Source organism: Dermacentor albipictus, chromosome 4, assembly GCF_038994185.2.
Source record: "Dermacentor albipictus isolate Rhodes 1998 colony chromosome 4, USDA_Dalb.pri_finalv2, whole genome shotgun sequence".
In the NCBI taxonomy this organism is placed as follows: domain Eukaryota; kingdom Metazoa; phylum Arthropoda; class Arachnida; order Ixodida; family Ixodidae; genus Dermacentor; species Dermacentor albipictus.
The window spans coordinates 177,411,445-177,424,747 of NC_091824.1; the positions used below are offsets into that span (position 1 = coordinate 177,411,445).

At 48.2% G+C, this 13,303-nt stretch overlaps 3 protein-coding genes across 3 annotated transcripts in view; 1 reads left to right on the plus strand and 2 right to left on the minus strand.

The window, feature by feature from the left end:
- Positions 1-13,303, minus strand: part of LOC135908629 (alpha-(1,6)-fucosyltransferase-like) — a 58,073-nt gene that overhangs the window by 24,235 nt on the left and 20,535 nt on the right. The window contains exon 2 of the mRNA XM_065440473.1: positions 12,089-12,425. Within this exon, the coding sequence (XP_065296545.1) occupies positions 12,089-12,425 (337 nt within the window). The remainder of the gene's footprint in view (positions 1-12,088; positions 12,426-13,303) is intronic.
- LOC139059476 (uncharacterized) lies at positions 6,515-8,473 on the plus strand. The gene is made up of 8 exons (XM_070537902.1): positions 6,515-6,641; positions 6,719-6,896; positions 7,376-7,408; positions 7,487-7,540; positions 7,629-7,670; positions 7,752-7,802; positions 8,227-8,268; positions 8,343-8,473. The coding sequence occupies exons 1-8, from the start codon at positions 6,515-6,517 to the stop codon at positions 8,422-8,424; spliced, it is 609 nt and encodes a 202-aa protein (XP_070394003.1). The 3' UTR covers positions 8,425-8,473.
- On the minus strand, positions 7,903-11,613 carry LOC139059739 (uncharacterized). Its single transcript, XM_070538185.1, has 8 exons — positions 11,328-11,613; positions 11,113-11,238; positions 10,466-10,625; positions 10,132-10,295; positions 9,671-9,879; positions 9,042-9,411; positions 8,860-8,956; positions 7,903-8,442 (listed from the first exon to the last, which is right to left on the minus strand). The coding sequence occupies exons 1-8, from the start codon at positions 11,525-11,527 to the stop codon at positions 8,434-8,436; spliced, it is 1,335 nt and encodes a 444-aa protein (XP_070394286.1). The 5' UTR covers positions 11,528-11,613; the 3' UTR covers positions 7,903-8,433.

Consider the following 13,303-nt stretch of genomic DNA (forward strand, 5'->3'; position numbering starts at 1 on the left):
AAGAAAGGCATCTCAGATGCCGTCAATATCTATGACGTCATGGCGTGCCTGTGCGGCCGCTCTTCTTCAAGGCGGGTAGTTTGCATATGTACATCAAATTGTTTTTCTGCTTAGTGTCTCTTTAACGGGTTGTCATGGAATATCTGTAAAAGCGATTTTGCGCGTTCGACCGTTGGTGCACGAGCAAGGGGAGCTCGTGCACCCTTGTGCGGCGTGCCAGCTGAAGCAACGCCAATCCACCTCAATGGCAAGACTCAAGACACTTGGCTTCCTTTTCGATTCGAACCATTCAATCGACTTAACGACTTAAAACACGAGCTCCCGCGAACAAAGGAAAGTCGTAAGGTTTCTATGTCTGCATTTTTAAGCGTCGCAGAGACACTTGCAACGCGGGACGGGTGCCCTCAGGTCGTTGTTTACTTCGCGCATTTACATCCACTGAAAGCGAGCATCTTGACGCGTTCGTGTGTTTGTGTTCATCCGTGTGTTTCAGTCGTTCTAAGGCGCGAGCTACGGCAAACGGAGAGTGCGTGCTGCCTAAAGCCGCGCCTGTGCGCTGCCATAGGATAACAGGTCTTATCTGGATATGGAGAATCGACCATAACACCCGAGATGGGACGAAAGATAGCAAAGAGCCAATAACACCGTTCACCACCTCTGAGGCAGGCTATACACGGCTATCCGTTCGGCCTGAAGCGGGCAGGCCACGTGCCGCCACGCAGGAAGCGCTTCACGCGGCGTGCGCGAGGAACCCCGAGAAAGACCGCGGTGAGATCATGCAGGCACTGCACGAGTCGGTCCAAGCGCAGTTATTGTGAGCCGGCAAGACCGAACGATGTTTCTAGACAAAAGACACGCCGTGGGCTTACGGACGCGACCCTTAACCGTAAGCATAGTTGTCGCTTTATTACTAGTACCATCTTGTCTCGCTACTTTCGTACTAGAGCCCTCTCCAAGATGCTTTTCTTTCTTTTTCGTTTCCTTCTGTTCATTTTTCTTTGCCACTGCTTTCACTGATGCCAACCATATCGCAAGCACCATCTACTATCGCTTTCTGTTTTGCTCATCCCACTGCTTATGGTTTTTATTATTATTTATTGATTTAATTTTATCATTCTTGTACTGTCTTTTTTCTGCCACTGCATAGTCGATTTTATTTGGTTATTTATTATTAAAGCGGAGTCGCGTGACACCAAGCAGGGGCGGTGGCACAGAATATACACAATTAAATACCATAATATGAAAAGCATCATGCAAACACACACACAACATACGGTCATACATATGTTACATTGTACACATGCATATCGTACGAACACATTACAATGTTAACACACTCGAGACTCTCAAGTTATCAAGAAACGTTTCCACATTCGGACTATCCACTACACACTGCCACGATTTGTTGCAGTTGGTGATTGTGCTTACAAAAAAGAGTATTTAAATATATTATTATGAGCTCGATAGCCTTGAATCATTTTTCCATTGTTATAACGCGTACCTTCGCGGGAAACATGAGCAATGTACTCATGACTATAAAAATTAAATTATGGGGTTTTACGTGCCTAAACCACTTTCTGATTATGAGGCACGCCGTAGTGGAGGACCTTGGAAATTTGGACCACCTGGGGCTCTTTGAGGTGCACCTAAATCTCAGTACACGGCTGTTTTCGCCTCCATAGAAATGCATCCGCCGGAGCCGGGATTCAATCCCGCGACCTTGTGCTCAGCAGCCCAACACCATAGCCACTGAGCAACCACGGTGGGTACTTATGACTATTGATTTTGACTATATTATTATATATTAAGTACAAAACATTTCACTCTGGCCTCAGTGCGTGTCGCCTGAAGTGGTTCTAGGCCAAGAAAATTGATCATTTTTGTTACACTGTCTGTTCCTCTGTATCTATTGCAAATAAAACGGGCTGCGGTCCTTTGTGCTCTTTCAAGTTTCGCTCTGTTTTTTGCTGTGAATGGATCCCATAAACACGAAGCGTACTCGAGACGAGGCCGCACCAGAGCCTTATACGCCGCCAACTTCACATGAAATGGAACATTGGCCAGTTTACGTCGCAAACGCCAGAGGGATTTAAAGGCACTCGCGCAAGTAGTGTTCATTTGCATATTCCAGTTCAAGCTGTTAGTGATTTGAACTCCAAGGTATTTTACAGCTAGGGATTCTCTGAGCGTCACTCCAAGTATAGTGTATGGATATTGCAGAACCGTTTTCTTTTTGCATATTCGGATTAAAACACGTTGGCGGCCTAGTTGGTTAGAATCCATGGTAGAGTGTGTAAGCGCGACTGGACGAGGACGAAGAAAGAAACAGATACACAGACACAGCGCTTCACTTTCGACTATAGATTTTATTTTGGCACGCATCGATAAGTATATACCGTGCGAGCGGAAACTCATAACGTTGTCTATGCCATCCCACTTTCATGTGGAAGTGCATATATTGGTCAAACCGGCAGTGCATCAACGAGAGATAAAGGGAGCATCGATGTAGCGTCACTAAGGCAATCTCGGGTCATTTGGGTATTCACTGCTGAGATCGCTCCTGCAAGCCCATGTTTGAACGCACTTCCGTTCTGTATAACGCTCATAACAGGATGACGAGGGAGATTGTAGAGGCCTACGAGATAGCAAAATTAGAGCAAAAGTGCGTAAGCAAGCCTTCGGTGTCACTATCGGAAAAGGAGATACGATTCCTTGGTCTGTCTTTGTGACGATTGTAGTGCATGTTTTTTTTCTTTTTTTCCCTTGCCTTGCACACGTGTCCGGTTCAACAAAATGTACCACTCAATGTTCTTTTTTGCTGTTACGTTTGTTTCCGCTCGCACGGTATATACTTATCGATGCGTGTGAAAATAAAATCTATAGTTGAAAGTGAAGCGCTGTGTCTGTGTATCTGTTTCTTTCTTCGTCCTCGTCCAGTCGCGCTCGTATACTCTACTATGGCATATTCGGAGTATTAAGCACTTCTCAGGGTTAAGAAACATGCCCCATTCAGAGCACGAGCTCGATATTTTACTTAGATAATTTAACCTATTTTGATCCGAGTGGAATTCACTGTTGTATACAGAACACAGTCGTCTGAATCTACCACATTCACTATGTCATTAATATAGATTAAGAACAGAATAGGCCCCAGTACTGATACCTGACGGGACACCAGATGGGACAGGAAGGGCATCTAAACAGTGGTTATCGTTTTAAACGTATATACATATGTTATTAAGGTATGCTCTGATAAGGTCAATAAGGTTGGAAGAGATTCCGGCTGCGTAAAGATTTTCTATGAGTTTACTCTGGGGAACCTTATCTAACGCTTTGGCGAAGTCCAGAAATACTGCATTCATTTTCTGTCTATCGTTAACTGCGATGAAAAATTCATGAAAAGAAGCAACACACTGAGAGACAGTCGATAAACCGCGTCTAAAACCATGTTGCTCATCAGATAAGACATGAGTCTCCTCAAGGAACTCAGTCAAGGACCCGCAGATTACATGTTCAAAGATTTTGCAGCTGGCTGCGATCAGGGATATTATGCATGAGTGCTCATCAGTATTTTACTACGCATTTGAACGGTTCCTTTTAACGCGATAGCGTTAAGGAGCTCGTGTTGCAGAAAAGCCGGTGTCGTCGGCGTCGGTGTCGGCGTCGGCGCTTTGCGGCGTTGACCGTGAGCGATAAATCACGGCAGGCACTCTATAAATAAAAAGCAACTTCCAAGATGGGCTGGGTGGGAATCGAACCAGGGTCTCCGGAGTGTGAGACGGAGACGCTACCACTCAGCCACGATTTCGATGCTTCCAAAAGGTACAAACGCGCCTCTAGTGAATGCGGTGTTGCCTTCGAAACGAGCCGTGGAAAGTTATACTGTGGTGTATATCGGTAATTATGAACGTGTAACTTACAGAAGTCGCAATTACACGAGTAGCGAAGTGCGTTTCGCTGCATTTCTTCTGCGCTTTCCGCACACGGAGAGCCATCTTGCGGCAAACACAGAAGACCCCCTCCTCTCCATGTACGGCACTGCCCCGACAGATGGCGCGCCACGCGCGCATTGGAGCTGTCGCGGCTCGGACTCTCTCCCCTGACAACGCTTCGCCTTGCTCCCTCTGTAGAATCAAGCGTCCTTCCTTTCTTTAGATCACTATCTTTCTATCTCTCTGCCCGTGCCGATCACGGCATTTGGCTGGCGTGCATCATTTCCCCCTCCGGGATACCGAGTTCTTTGGTTCGCTCCGCTTGCTCAGGCGCACGTTTCGTTGCTGCGCCGAACGCCGCGTTGCTCGACCATATGGCTCGACGCTCACCGCGTCTGATGCGGGGTGCCTCGTAAGTGATGGCTGCCCTGTAGCCCATTGTCTTACACCCATTGGCGGGTCGACGGGAACGCTGTCGCGTTCCACTCTTGAAGGCGAAGCTTAAGCGTCCTCCAATTTTTTTCACAACTCCTACAAACTAGGTGATGCTTTCGCGCTTCCGACATATGCTTTATTTTTATGGTTCATTTTTCGTTTTTTATACTGCATTTATTCTCCAGTTTAATGCTATCTGTATATTTCTGCATTGTGTTGATGAATCCTGGATTGTGCAGTGTTTCTTGAAAAATGCGTACGAGATTAGCCATGGTGGCGTTAGCGAGCGACGCATAGACGACCGTGGATATGGATCACGACCGTAGGCATCGCGCAAGCTTCCGCCGGCTTCACGTATAGGCGAACGATCTAGACACCTTAAAATGCGAAAGCGAGCAGCAGAACGAAATCGATTTATTGACTTGTCCTTTACCACGATTCAGTACGTTCAGATCCGCCAAGATATTTCACCTCGCTTTCACCATCGCGAACCCGCAGCATTAAATTGCCCCCTAGGAACAACGCTATATTATTTGCAAAATGATTCCGGGAAGCTAATTACGCAGCTGTAAGTGAGCAGGCAAAGTACCAACTCCTTTTCCCCCAAAAATATGGACAATCGGACAGCGTTCTTTGTCACCAGGCGAGCACTGCAAAAACTACCAATAATATCAGCGAATAAAAAAAAAATTTAGTGACGTTTCGCTTCGTGAGCGCGGGGGACGCGCAAGCGTATGGGTGCTATAGCGCACGCTCGGCCCTCGGTGCGCCTAGACGCCTACGCTGTCCGCATCGCAGATCGTATTCAAGACAGGGCTCGCACGGCCGCGCCATACACAGCAGCCGCTGGACTAGAACGCCCCCGCGTAAACATTCGCTGACTAAATTAACTAGCACGGTGTCAGCGCGCACAGACAAACAGTTGACACTCGATGAGCGCTGACACTCGCTGTGAAAACGCTGGCGTCAGAAATCGCAGCAGCAGCAGCGAGCGCAGTGATGCTTCAGCGCAAACTGAGGAGTGAGAATACCGCGCACGCAAAGCTACGAGCCGTCGGCCCGCCTAGACTGTGCCCTCAAAGCACATTGCTTTCAAGATTATGCCCGTGCGCGGCCGAAGTACAGCGCCCTAAAACCCCTTAAACTTCGTAAAGTAGTGCCACGCTTCGAAGAATGCCGCCTCCTACTCGCGCGCTCTGGCCGATGCCGCGTCGCTATTGGCCTAATAGAATCACGTGGGCACTTGCGCCGTGCATCAGCGCCATTTTTGCTCGAGAAGCGTCTACGGAGTGGCGAGGAGCGCATGTTGGCGCTGTTGCTACGCTCGAGCAGTGTAGGCGGCGGAACGGTCGAGGAGGGAGCGTGGAAGAGAGGAGAAACGAGGAGGAGTGAAGGCGGAGGAGGAGAGTGTCGCTACTTTACGAAGGGGTTTTACAGCGCACCGCTTCCCCCGGTGCCACGGGTGCGACGGTGCTTCCTACGACGGCTCACCGTCGCACGCTTTCACTGGCTGGCACACACAGCGTACGGCGCGCGAGGACGGTGTCATCGCGGTACGCCTGCATCGCAAACACAACCAGTAACAAGTGCCGGAGGAGGTTAATCCGCCGTGCTTCTGCATACCTTCGTCTTCCACGACACTTCGGCTGATTTGTCCTCCCCCCCACCCCCACCCCCCTTCGCTGAACGTTATCTACACTGTTCTCTAGGTGGCGTTACTTTGCCGAGCGCTCGCGCTCCTCCGTACTTTCCTCAGTACGCAATTTCTTTCACCTTCAGGCGCCTTCGGGTACGTCCACACTAGCGACAAAAACGCGCGCGACAGCACCGCTCGCCGCGCGCGGCGTGTCGCGCGCGGCAAATTCACGAAAAGCGGCAGCAACGCGCGGCAAACGCGCGAATGGGTGCGAGACCCATTTTTCGCGGCAGACGCAAAACGACCACCAATCAGAAGCGAGCCGCTTTCCGAGCCGCGCTGTTGTGGCGCCACCTGTCGCATAAGCGAAGAATCATAATCTATGGGCTCCGTGACACGCACGCCGTAAATCTCCGACACGCACGCCGTAAAATCTCAGAGGCCATTTCCCGTCAAGGGGGCTGTTTTTGTTAAGCCTTCCCACACTGCCACCACCGTCGAAGAAGTCGCAATGGAGGCGTTTTTGGAAACGGTGCGCGACTATCCATGCCTCTATGACAAATCAAACGCTGACTTCAAAGACAAGGACCTGCGCGCCAACCGCTGGCACATTATCGGACAGCAGTTTGGGATGACAGGTGAGTAATTGGTGAAATTTTCTTAATGTTTCGGGAACATGTGTGAGCATGTCATTGAGTTTGCACATACCATGCAGGCGAGCAGGCAGCGGGGAAGTTTAAAAACTTCCGCGACCGCTGGCTGAAGGTAGCGGTGGAGAAGAACAAGGCTTATAAGAGTGGTGCTCCCGGCAAGGACGGGAAAGCCAAAACGGAGTGGACATATTATTACATCCTTGATAGTTTTCTACGGAAGACGCCATACTACGCGGAAAAGTAAGATGCACTTGTGAAGACTGTTTCACCTCTGTTTCCGCTCGCACAGGAACTTGATCTGGTGCATATATTGGAATATTTGCTGCCTGGTTAAATGTATGCTCGCTAGTGCATGGGTGCATTTACTACCGTATTCAGAAATGCGACTCGCCCTTTCTCCATGTAAAAAATTGCTGCATTTGTTGCCACATACCTACCACTGCAATTTTCAACATTTTCTTGCCCCCGTCTGATGGCTGCGATATCCCGTGCTTGCAAACTCATATTTCACTGCTCTCGCATAAGCGACATTATCGACGCAGTTATTATAAAACTATTAAATTACTCTCACTTTTACGTTTCATTATTTTGTTGCTCGGGGGTTTTGCGGCACGATGCAGGACAGCGTTTATTATTTGCATATAGCCGCATAATTGAGAAATGTTAACTTATGTGTGTGTATCGTGGAATACAACACTCGCTGTGTGGTTGCTTTCCAGATTAACCACGAATATCCCAATGCCACAAGATGGGTAGGTGCTGATCCTATATTTAACTATGTTCTTGAATGCTTAATTTAGGTGTTTACATAATGATTCCTGCCCTCACAGACACCTGCAGCAGGCCGAAGAGGCACTGCCAACCACCAGTGCTGCAGGCGATTGGTATTTTGTTTCTTTCTGTTTACGTACTGGGACCTGCATGTGGTACTCTGACAAATATTCATTCAACATAGATAAATCTTATATGCAGTTGGCCTAGCCTGTCGCCTGCCGAAGAAGTTCTGGATGAAATGTATGCATTGTCACATTTTGTTAGCACTACCATGTATCACGTCTACGTACTTCTGTTTATTATTTCTTGATGTCAATGCAGATGCTCTGGGAGAACACCTGTGCTCAATTCCGAGGATGAAGAGAGCTGTAGGTGGGTACTTGTGAATTTATTGTGAATGATCAATCATAGAACACACATGCATGAAACACACTTGCTAAATGAAATAGTTTATTACTTGCAAAGGCGGATAATGTATTGCATACATTGTCTTGTGGTATAAAGTTTGTAAACAGGGATAAAGTGCCTCAGACAGGCTGGCCAACGTTTCGATAGGAGGACCTATCTTCGTCAAAGGCGGCCTCGTCATCCTCGGCGTGTTAGTTTTAAAGGGTTAGTGCAGTAAACCGGTATAACAAACAGGAGGGTGACGCGCGCAGAAGCGGCGGGGGCAAGTGTACATGGAAGAAGGGGATCGTACAGTTGGTATAGACGTAAAAACCTGAAAGAGTACATTAAATTGAGTAGTAGGCAGGAAAAATTTTTCTCATGGAAACACATTCTCTATTTATTTCAGCTTGCTCAGTCCAACCCCAACTGAGGCTGCAGCATCTTCCGGGTGAGCTTGTCTCAAGGCATGTTACATTGTATCTCTCTTAACAGATGATATTTTTCTTTTCATGCGTCACCCAGGTCCAACGGTGCAACAAACCGAGCCCAGCCGCCAGCGCAGCTTCCCCAAGTGCGACTGTCCTCAACAGCACAGTCTCGGTAGCTCCGCTGTTCATTTTTCCTGCAAAACATTTTATGTGTGTGTAACTCCCCATGAAAACTGCGGCATTGTCATTACAGTAAAAGAAGAAAGAATGACACGTTTGAAGAGGCAGTACAGGAAGCACTGGGCAGCTGCAGCAGCACACTGAGCAGACTAGACAGTACTAGGAAGCTCAGGACCGAAAGCCCACCAGACGAATGCCAGGAGGCGGCCAACTGGATGGCCATAAAGCTTCGAAAGTTTCCGGCAAGGAAACGCTCGGAGCTATTATTTAAGATTCACTCGCTTATTTTTGAGGCCGAAATGGAGCTGCCCGAATGAATACCGTGCTACATTCCGTCAATAAAGAATGCTCTCCAATTTGTGCAGCATTATTGTGAATTTTTCCGCCTGCAAAATATGTTTTGAGCAAATGATTGAAAACTGCATCATTACCTGTATTCCCGCTCGGGTCACTATCCTCTCCTGCCATGGCACCCGTCCTTCATTCATAAAGTATGTTGCCAAGTGGTTACGCATATCCATAGCTGCCCTGCAAAAGCAACAAAATGCAGCACCATCAGTTGCCAAACAAGGGAATCCTGATTGTGCATGCTTTCACTTGCGAGATAGTTTACCTTGCTGAATGATAACCAGACATAGCGATGAGGTCCCCTATGCCCGGCAGACTGTCACTGCCAGCTCTCCAGGATCCTTCTACAATGTTCCCTTCCCAGTCCTCATGATCAGTGAAACCCGGTGGGCTGTATGCAGATCGCGATTGCGGCGAACTTAGGAGGAAGTTGTGCAATACAACACATGACTTCACAATATTGTGTGTAGTTTCCTCCGATGCCCGAAATGGTCGCCGCAAAATTCTCCATCTGCTTGACATGATTCCAAAGGCGTTTTCAATCAGCCGTCTTGCTCGGCTCAAGCGATAGTTGAATGTTGCCCTTTTCAGGTACTCTTGCCGCTGAGCTGGGTCATTCCTGAACTTCTGCAGCTCTGAGAAAAATGAAAACAGTACACCTCAAGCAATTCTTCATTGTACTACATGTGCGAAGTGGCTAAACCAGTGTTATCTATCGTGCAGACTTATATCTCACTGATTTATGTCAACTGAAAGGTTTGCAATTTACATGCAGAGTTTAATGTAGCTTTAATGAACATCATAGAGGGATCAGAACACCATACTTTACTTGAAAAGCAGCATAAAGAGTTTGTTAAAGGCAGAGCTATCAAGTGGAAATAACTTCCAACTGACCTCGTCTTGGATAGGGCCTCATCATGAATGGCTTCAGCGGAAAAGCTTCATCGCCAACCATGTGGTATGGAATGGGACCTATAGAGCCAATGCTCCTAGGCTGAGGAATGCCCAGCAAGCCCTTTTCCAGCACTTCCAGCAGAGGTGATCGCTGAAAGATCCCGCTGTCACCTTCACCGCCGTAATGGCCAATGTCTACATAGGTGAACCTAGAAGTAGACACACATTAGTTAAATAAAGAATACACCCTTGTACATTCTCTATTTATTTTACAGTTGCCTACGGAATTGGGTACTGAATTTGTTATTCTAAGTTTATAACAAACACAAAGTTTGCAAAGGCTTCTGTTGCAAATTGGAGCACACTGACAGTTGAGCTTGCTGTAGTGACATGAGACCTCTTGAGTGCAAGCTGCGGAAATCAACACAGTAAAGTTCCAAGCATTGAAAGAATTGACTTACTTGTAATGTGCGTCACACACAGCTAGGAGGACCACACTGAATGTTTTCTTATAATTTAAATTCATCGATCCTGAGTTGTCTGGGCATTGGATATGCACATGTTTACCGTCGATGCTCCCTATGCAATTGGGAAAGTGCCAAAATTCTTCCATGTCTGCAGCGATCTGAAAATAGCAAAGGCAAACCTATCACCCATATTACGTACTCGACCATTACAAACTCGTGACACAGAACGATGTCATATTGAACTATTGCACGGTATCCTTAGAAACCACTGCTATACCTTGTTTACTCAGATTGCAGGCAACATAAATTGCACAGCATCTCTGCTTACCTTTAGCCACTCCTGGGAAGTTGCCGGAAACCTTAAATACGTTGACTGAAGAACGTCCCAAAGGACGGAAGTTGTTTGTCGGACAATTTCACATGCCGTTGACCTCCCTGTTAGAAAATTGTACGATAAGCTCCTGAAGGTGTCTCCGTTCGCAAGGAACCTGTAAAAAATTCATATAAACCTTTATTTTGAAATTATTTTAAATTAACAATCAACATTGTGCTCTACAATATATTATCTGGGTATTCCACACTAACAATGCTAATATAATTTCAATAACAAAATAAACAGTTGGGCAAATAATTGGTGACTAGCATGTTCATTCTTGCACAACCGAAAATACTGAATGATGATAAATTCGGGCTCGACGTGCGAGAACAACGAACTGATAATGTGGCACGCCATAAGTAAGCGTGTGCGTGCGTGCAGAAGCCGAGGGGGGGATTTTTGGTCGCCTACGGTTCTTGGGCGTGCACCAATGCACGGGACAGAGGCATTTCGGTGCGTTGATCTCGCACTGAAACCACGGGCTGTGCGCTAAGCTTTCCGTGCGTAAATAGGATTCCATTTAGGTGTCGGTACAAGTGTAGCATAGACATTCGGTATTCCTGCATTACAGGAAGAAATAGGATTGAAATAAATCTTACCGTATCGTCATTGCTAGTCGATCATGAGCAGAAATGGGATCCCGGAACGGTGTCGCCTGCCGCTCAATCAGGGGCCGCACGAGACCGAGCAAAGTGTCGAAGACACTCGGCGGCATTCGCAGGTAGCTACAAGAAACGGCACAAACATTTGTGAGACTCTACGATCTGCAGGTGGCACGCACCTAATAGAAGAAGTAGTTATCGATCCCACTTACTCTCTGAAGTATCCTTCGTCTCTCGCGCGCAGGCGGGGAAGCAGAGTACGCGCCTGGCCCTCGGTGTCCCTGTACCGCCATATAGGGCGCACCCAAAACCTTCTCGCTCGCTTTCTGGCACGTCGGCGTCGCGCAAGTGCAGCACAAATCAGTATTATAGTGTTCACAGTCACGAGTAGCTCGTCGTCCGTATCCGACATGCCTGAGCGTGGTCGGCAGGGGCGCAAGAAAACAGACACTTCCGATGGAACACGAAATCGGCAGAACGGAGAGCGCGTTGTCACGAGAAGTATCGAATGGAACGAGAGAGCGCGCGACTCCACGCGCGTTGCCGCGTGCCGCAAAACGCGACTGTGGACATGCCCGCGCGCGTCGGCCGCGCGGGCGCTTGCCGCGTGCGGCATGTCGCGCGCGTTTTTGTCGCTAGTGTGGGCGTACCATTCTTCTTTGGCTTGCTTCGCGGCTTCAAACATATGTTCGCCGATTTGAAGAGCTGGTCTTTACCGCCGATTTGAAAGCTCCTCGTTTTTTACGCGGAAGCGGAAGAACGGGGATAATTGTTTATGTGGTACCAAAAGTCTGCTGTTACTAGTGGAAACAACTTTGCCTTCGTCTGCAGGTGTGTTATTTTAATTTTAGTACGCCAACATATTCAGACCGATTTTCTCATTATTTTCCAAAGAATCCAAAAAGACATCAGCCTTTCTATTTGACTGACGCCTCTGAAATGTTCTTTAAGTTGCACATCTCGAGGGGCACACCTTGCTCTGGAGCTGAAACAGCGCTTGGCGCTTTCGCTTCAGGATGCCGGTCTCGTGCGCCAAGGTTTTCACTTCAGCTGCGAGGTGGCGCAGCCTCTCCTTGGCGGCCACTGTCAGGGCGGCAATACGGCGGCGCAGCGCTTGGGGCACTCGAGCCGCTACCAGGCGCAGCTGGTGGGACAGGAAGCGCTGTAGCTCCTGCACGCTGGACTGCGCGTGGTTGTAGAGGGCCGCTGTGCTGCGGAAGCCCACGAGCCGACCACCGGGCGCGAACCGCACGCTGCTCACCAGGTCCTGAGGGCTAGTCGTCGGCTCCGCTAGGCGCCGCAGGCGAGACCTGGGCATGAATTAATCAAGGAACTGTGCAATACTCTTGGCAGTGCATTCATAGCCCTCACTGAATCTTTATTGAGACTATACTTTGGGATGCGGCCATACAAAACTACTTTGGCGCAGTTAGACGAGTCGTTCTTGTTGTCACCAACGTAGAAACAATTATGCAGATACAATGCACCTTTTTGGAATCAATGTGAAGCGAACCTTTCACAGAGCGGTTAATGAAATGCTACAATTTAGCCAATTTCATTCCCGCGTCTTTGGCGTAAAGGCAAGCGGCGCGTCTGCTCTCGCGCATACGTGTTGCGCAATGTGACAATTACTATAGTGACATGCAGTTTTTATTCTTACTTTGAATGTACCGGTCGCTTCCTTGCCGACCCCCTTTGTGAGTATACGTCATACCATGGAAATCACAATCATCATCAACATGCGGTGGTCATACCAAGGAGCTATGCTTAGAGTTGGCACGATATGTACCACCCGCTCTTGGCTAATCCTTCGTTGTTGGTATGCGCCATAGTATGGAAATCGCAATCATATACACCTTAACGGGAGAGATAGAGAAAGAACGAGGGAGAGATAACATTTATTTGTACTTAGATGGGGTGGCTTCCTCGTAGGGTGGAGTTCAGGGGCCTATTGGCTCGCGCCACTCCGCGTACCCGCCAGATCAGCCATCGCTGCTCTTGCGGCGCAGTCTTCCAGGAGGGAGGTGAAGGTGAAGGAATAGGGGAGTAACCCGGAGGGTGCGGGCACTCTCAGGTGCAATGATATACTGGGGCTGTGCTTCACAGTAGGGACAGTGAGGGATAATGTGTGGGGTGCAAGAGGTGAAGATAAAAGAGGCAGGGAAATGAATTAGTTTGAAGCTGTCGC

Coding starts and splice junctions, on each gene's coding strand:
- LOC139059476 (XM_070537902.1), top strand. CDS start 6,515: ATGGAGGCGTTTTTGGAAACGGTGCGCGACTATCCATGCCTCTATGAC. Junction 7,409..7,486: donor ATCCCAATGCCACAAGATGG/GTAGGTGCTGAT, acceptor CTGCCCTCACAG/ACACCTGCAGCAGGCCGAAG. Junction 7,671..7,751: donor GAAGAAGTTCTGGATGAAAT/GTATGCATTGTC, acceptor ATGTCAATGCAG/ATGCTCTGGGAGAACACCTG.
- LOC139059739 (XM_070538185.1), bottom strand. CDS start 11,527: ATGTCGGATACGGACGACGAGCTACTCGTGACTGTGAACACTATAATA. Junction 10,296..10,465: donor CTTCCCAGGAGTGGCTAAAG/GTAAGCAGAGAT, acceptor TGCTATTTTCAG/ATCGCTGCAGACATGGAAGA. Junction 9,412..9,670: donor GAGGCCCTATCCAAGACGAG/GTCAGTTGGAAG, acceptor CATTTTTCTCAG/AGCTGCAGAAGTTCAGGAAT.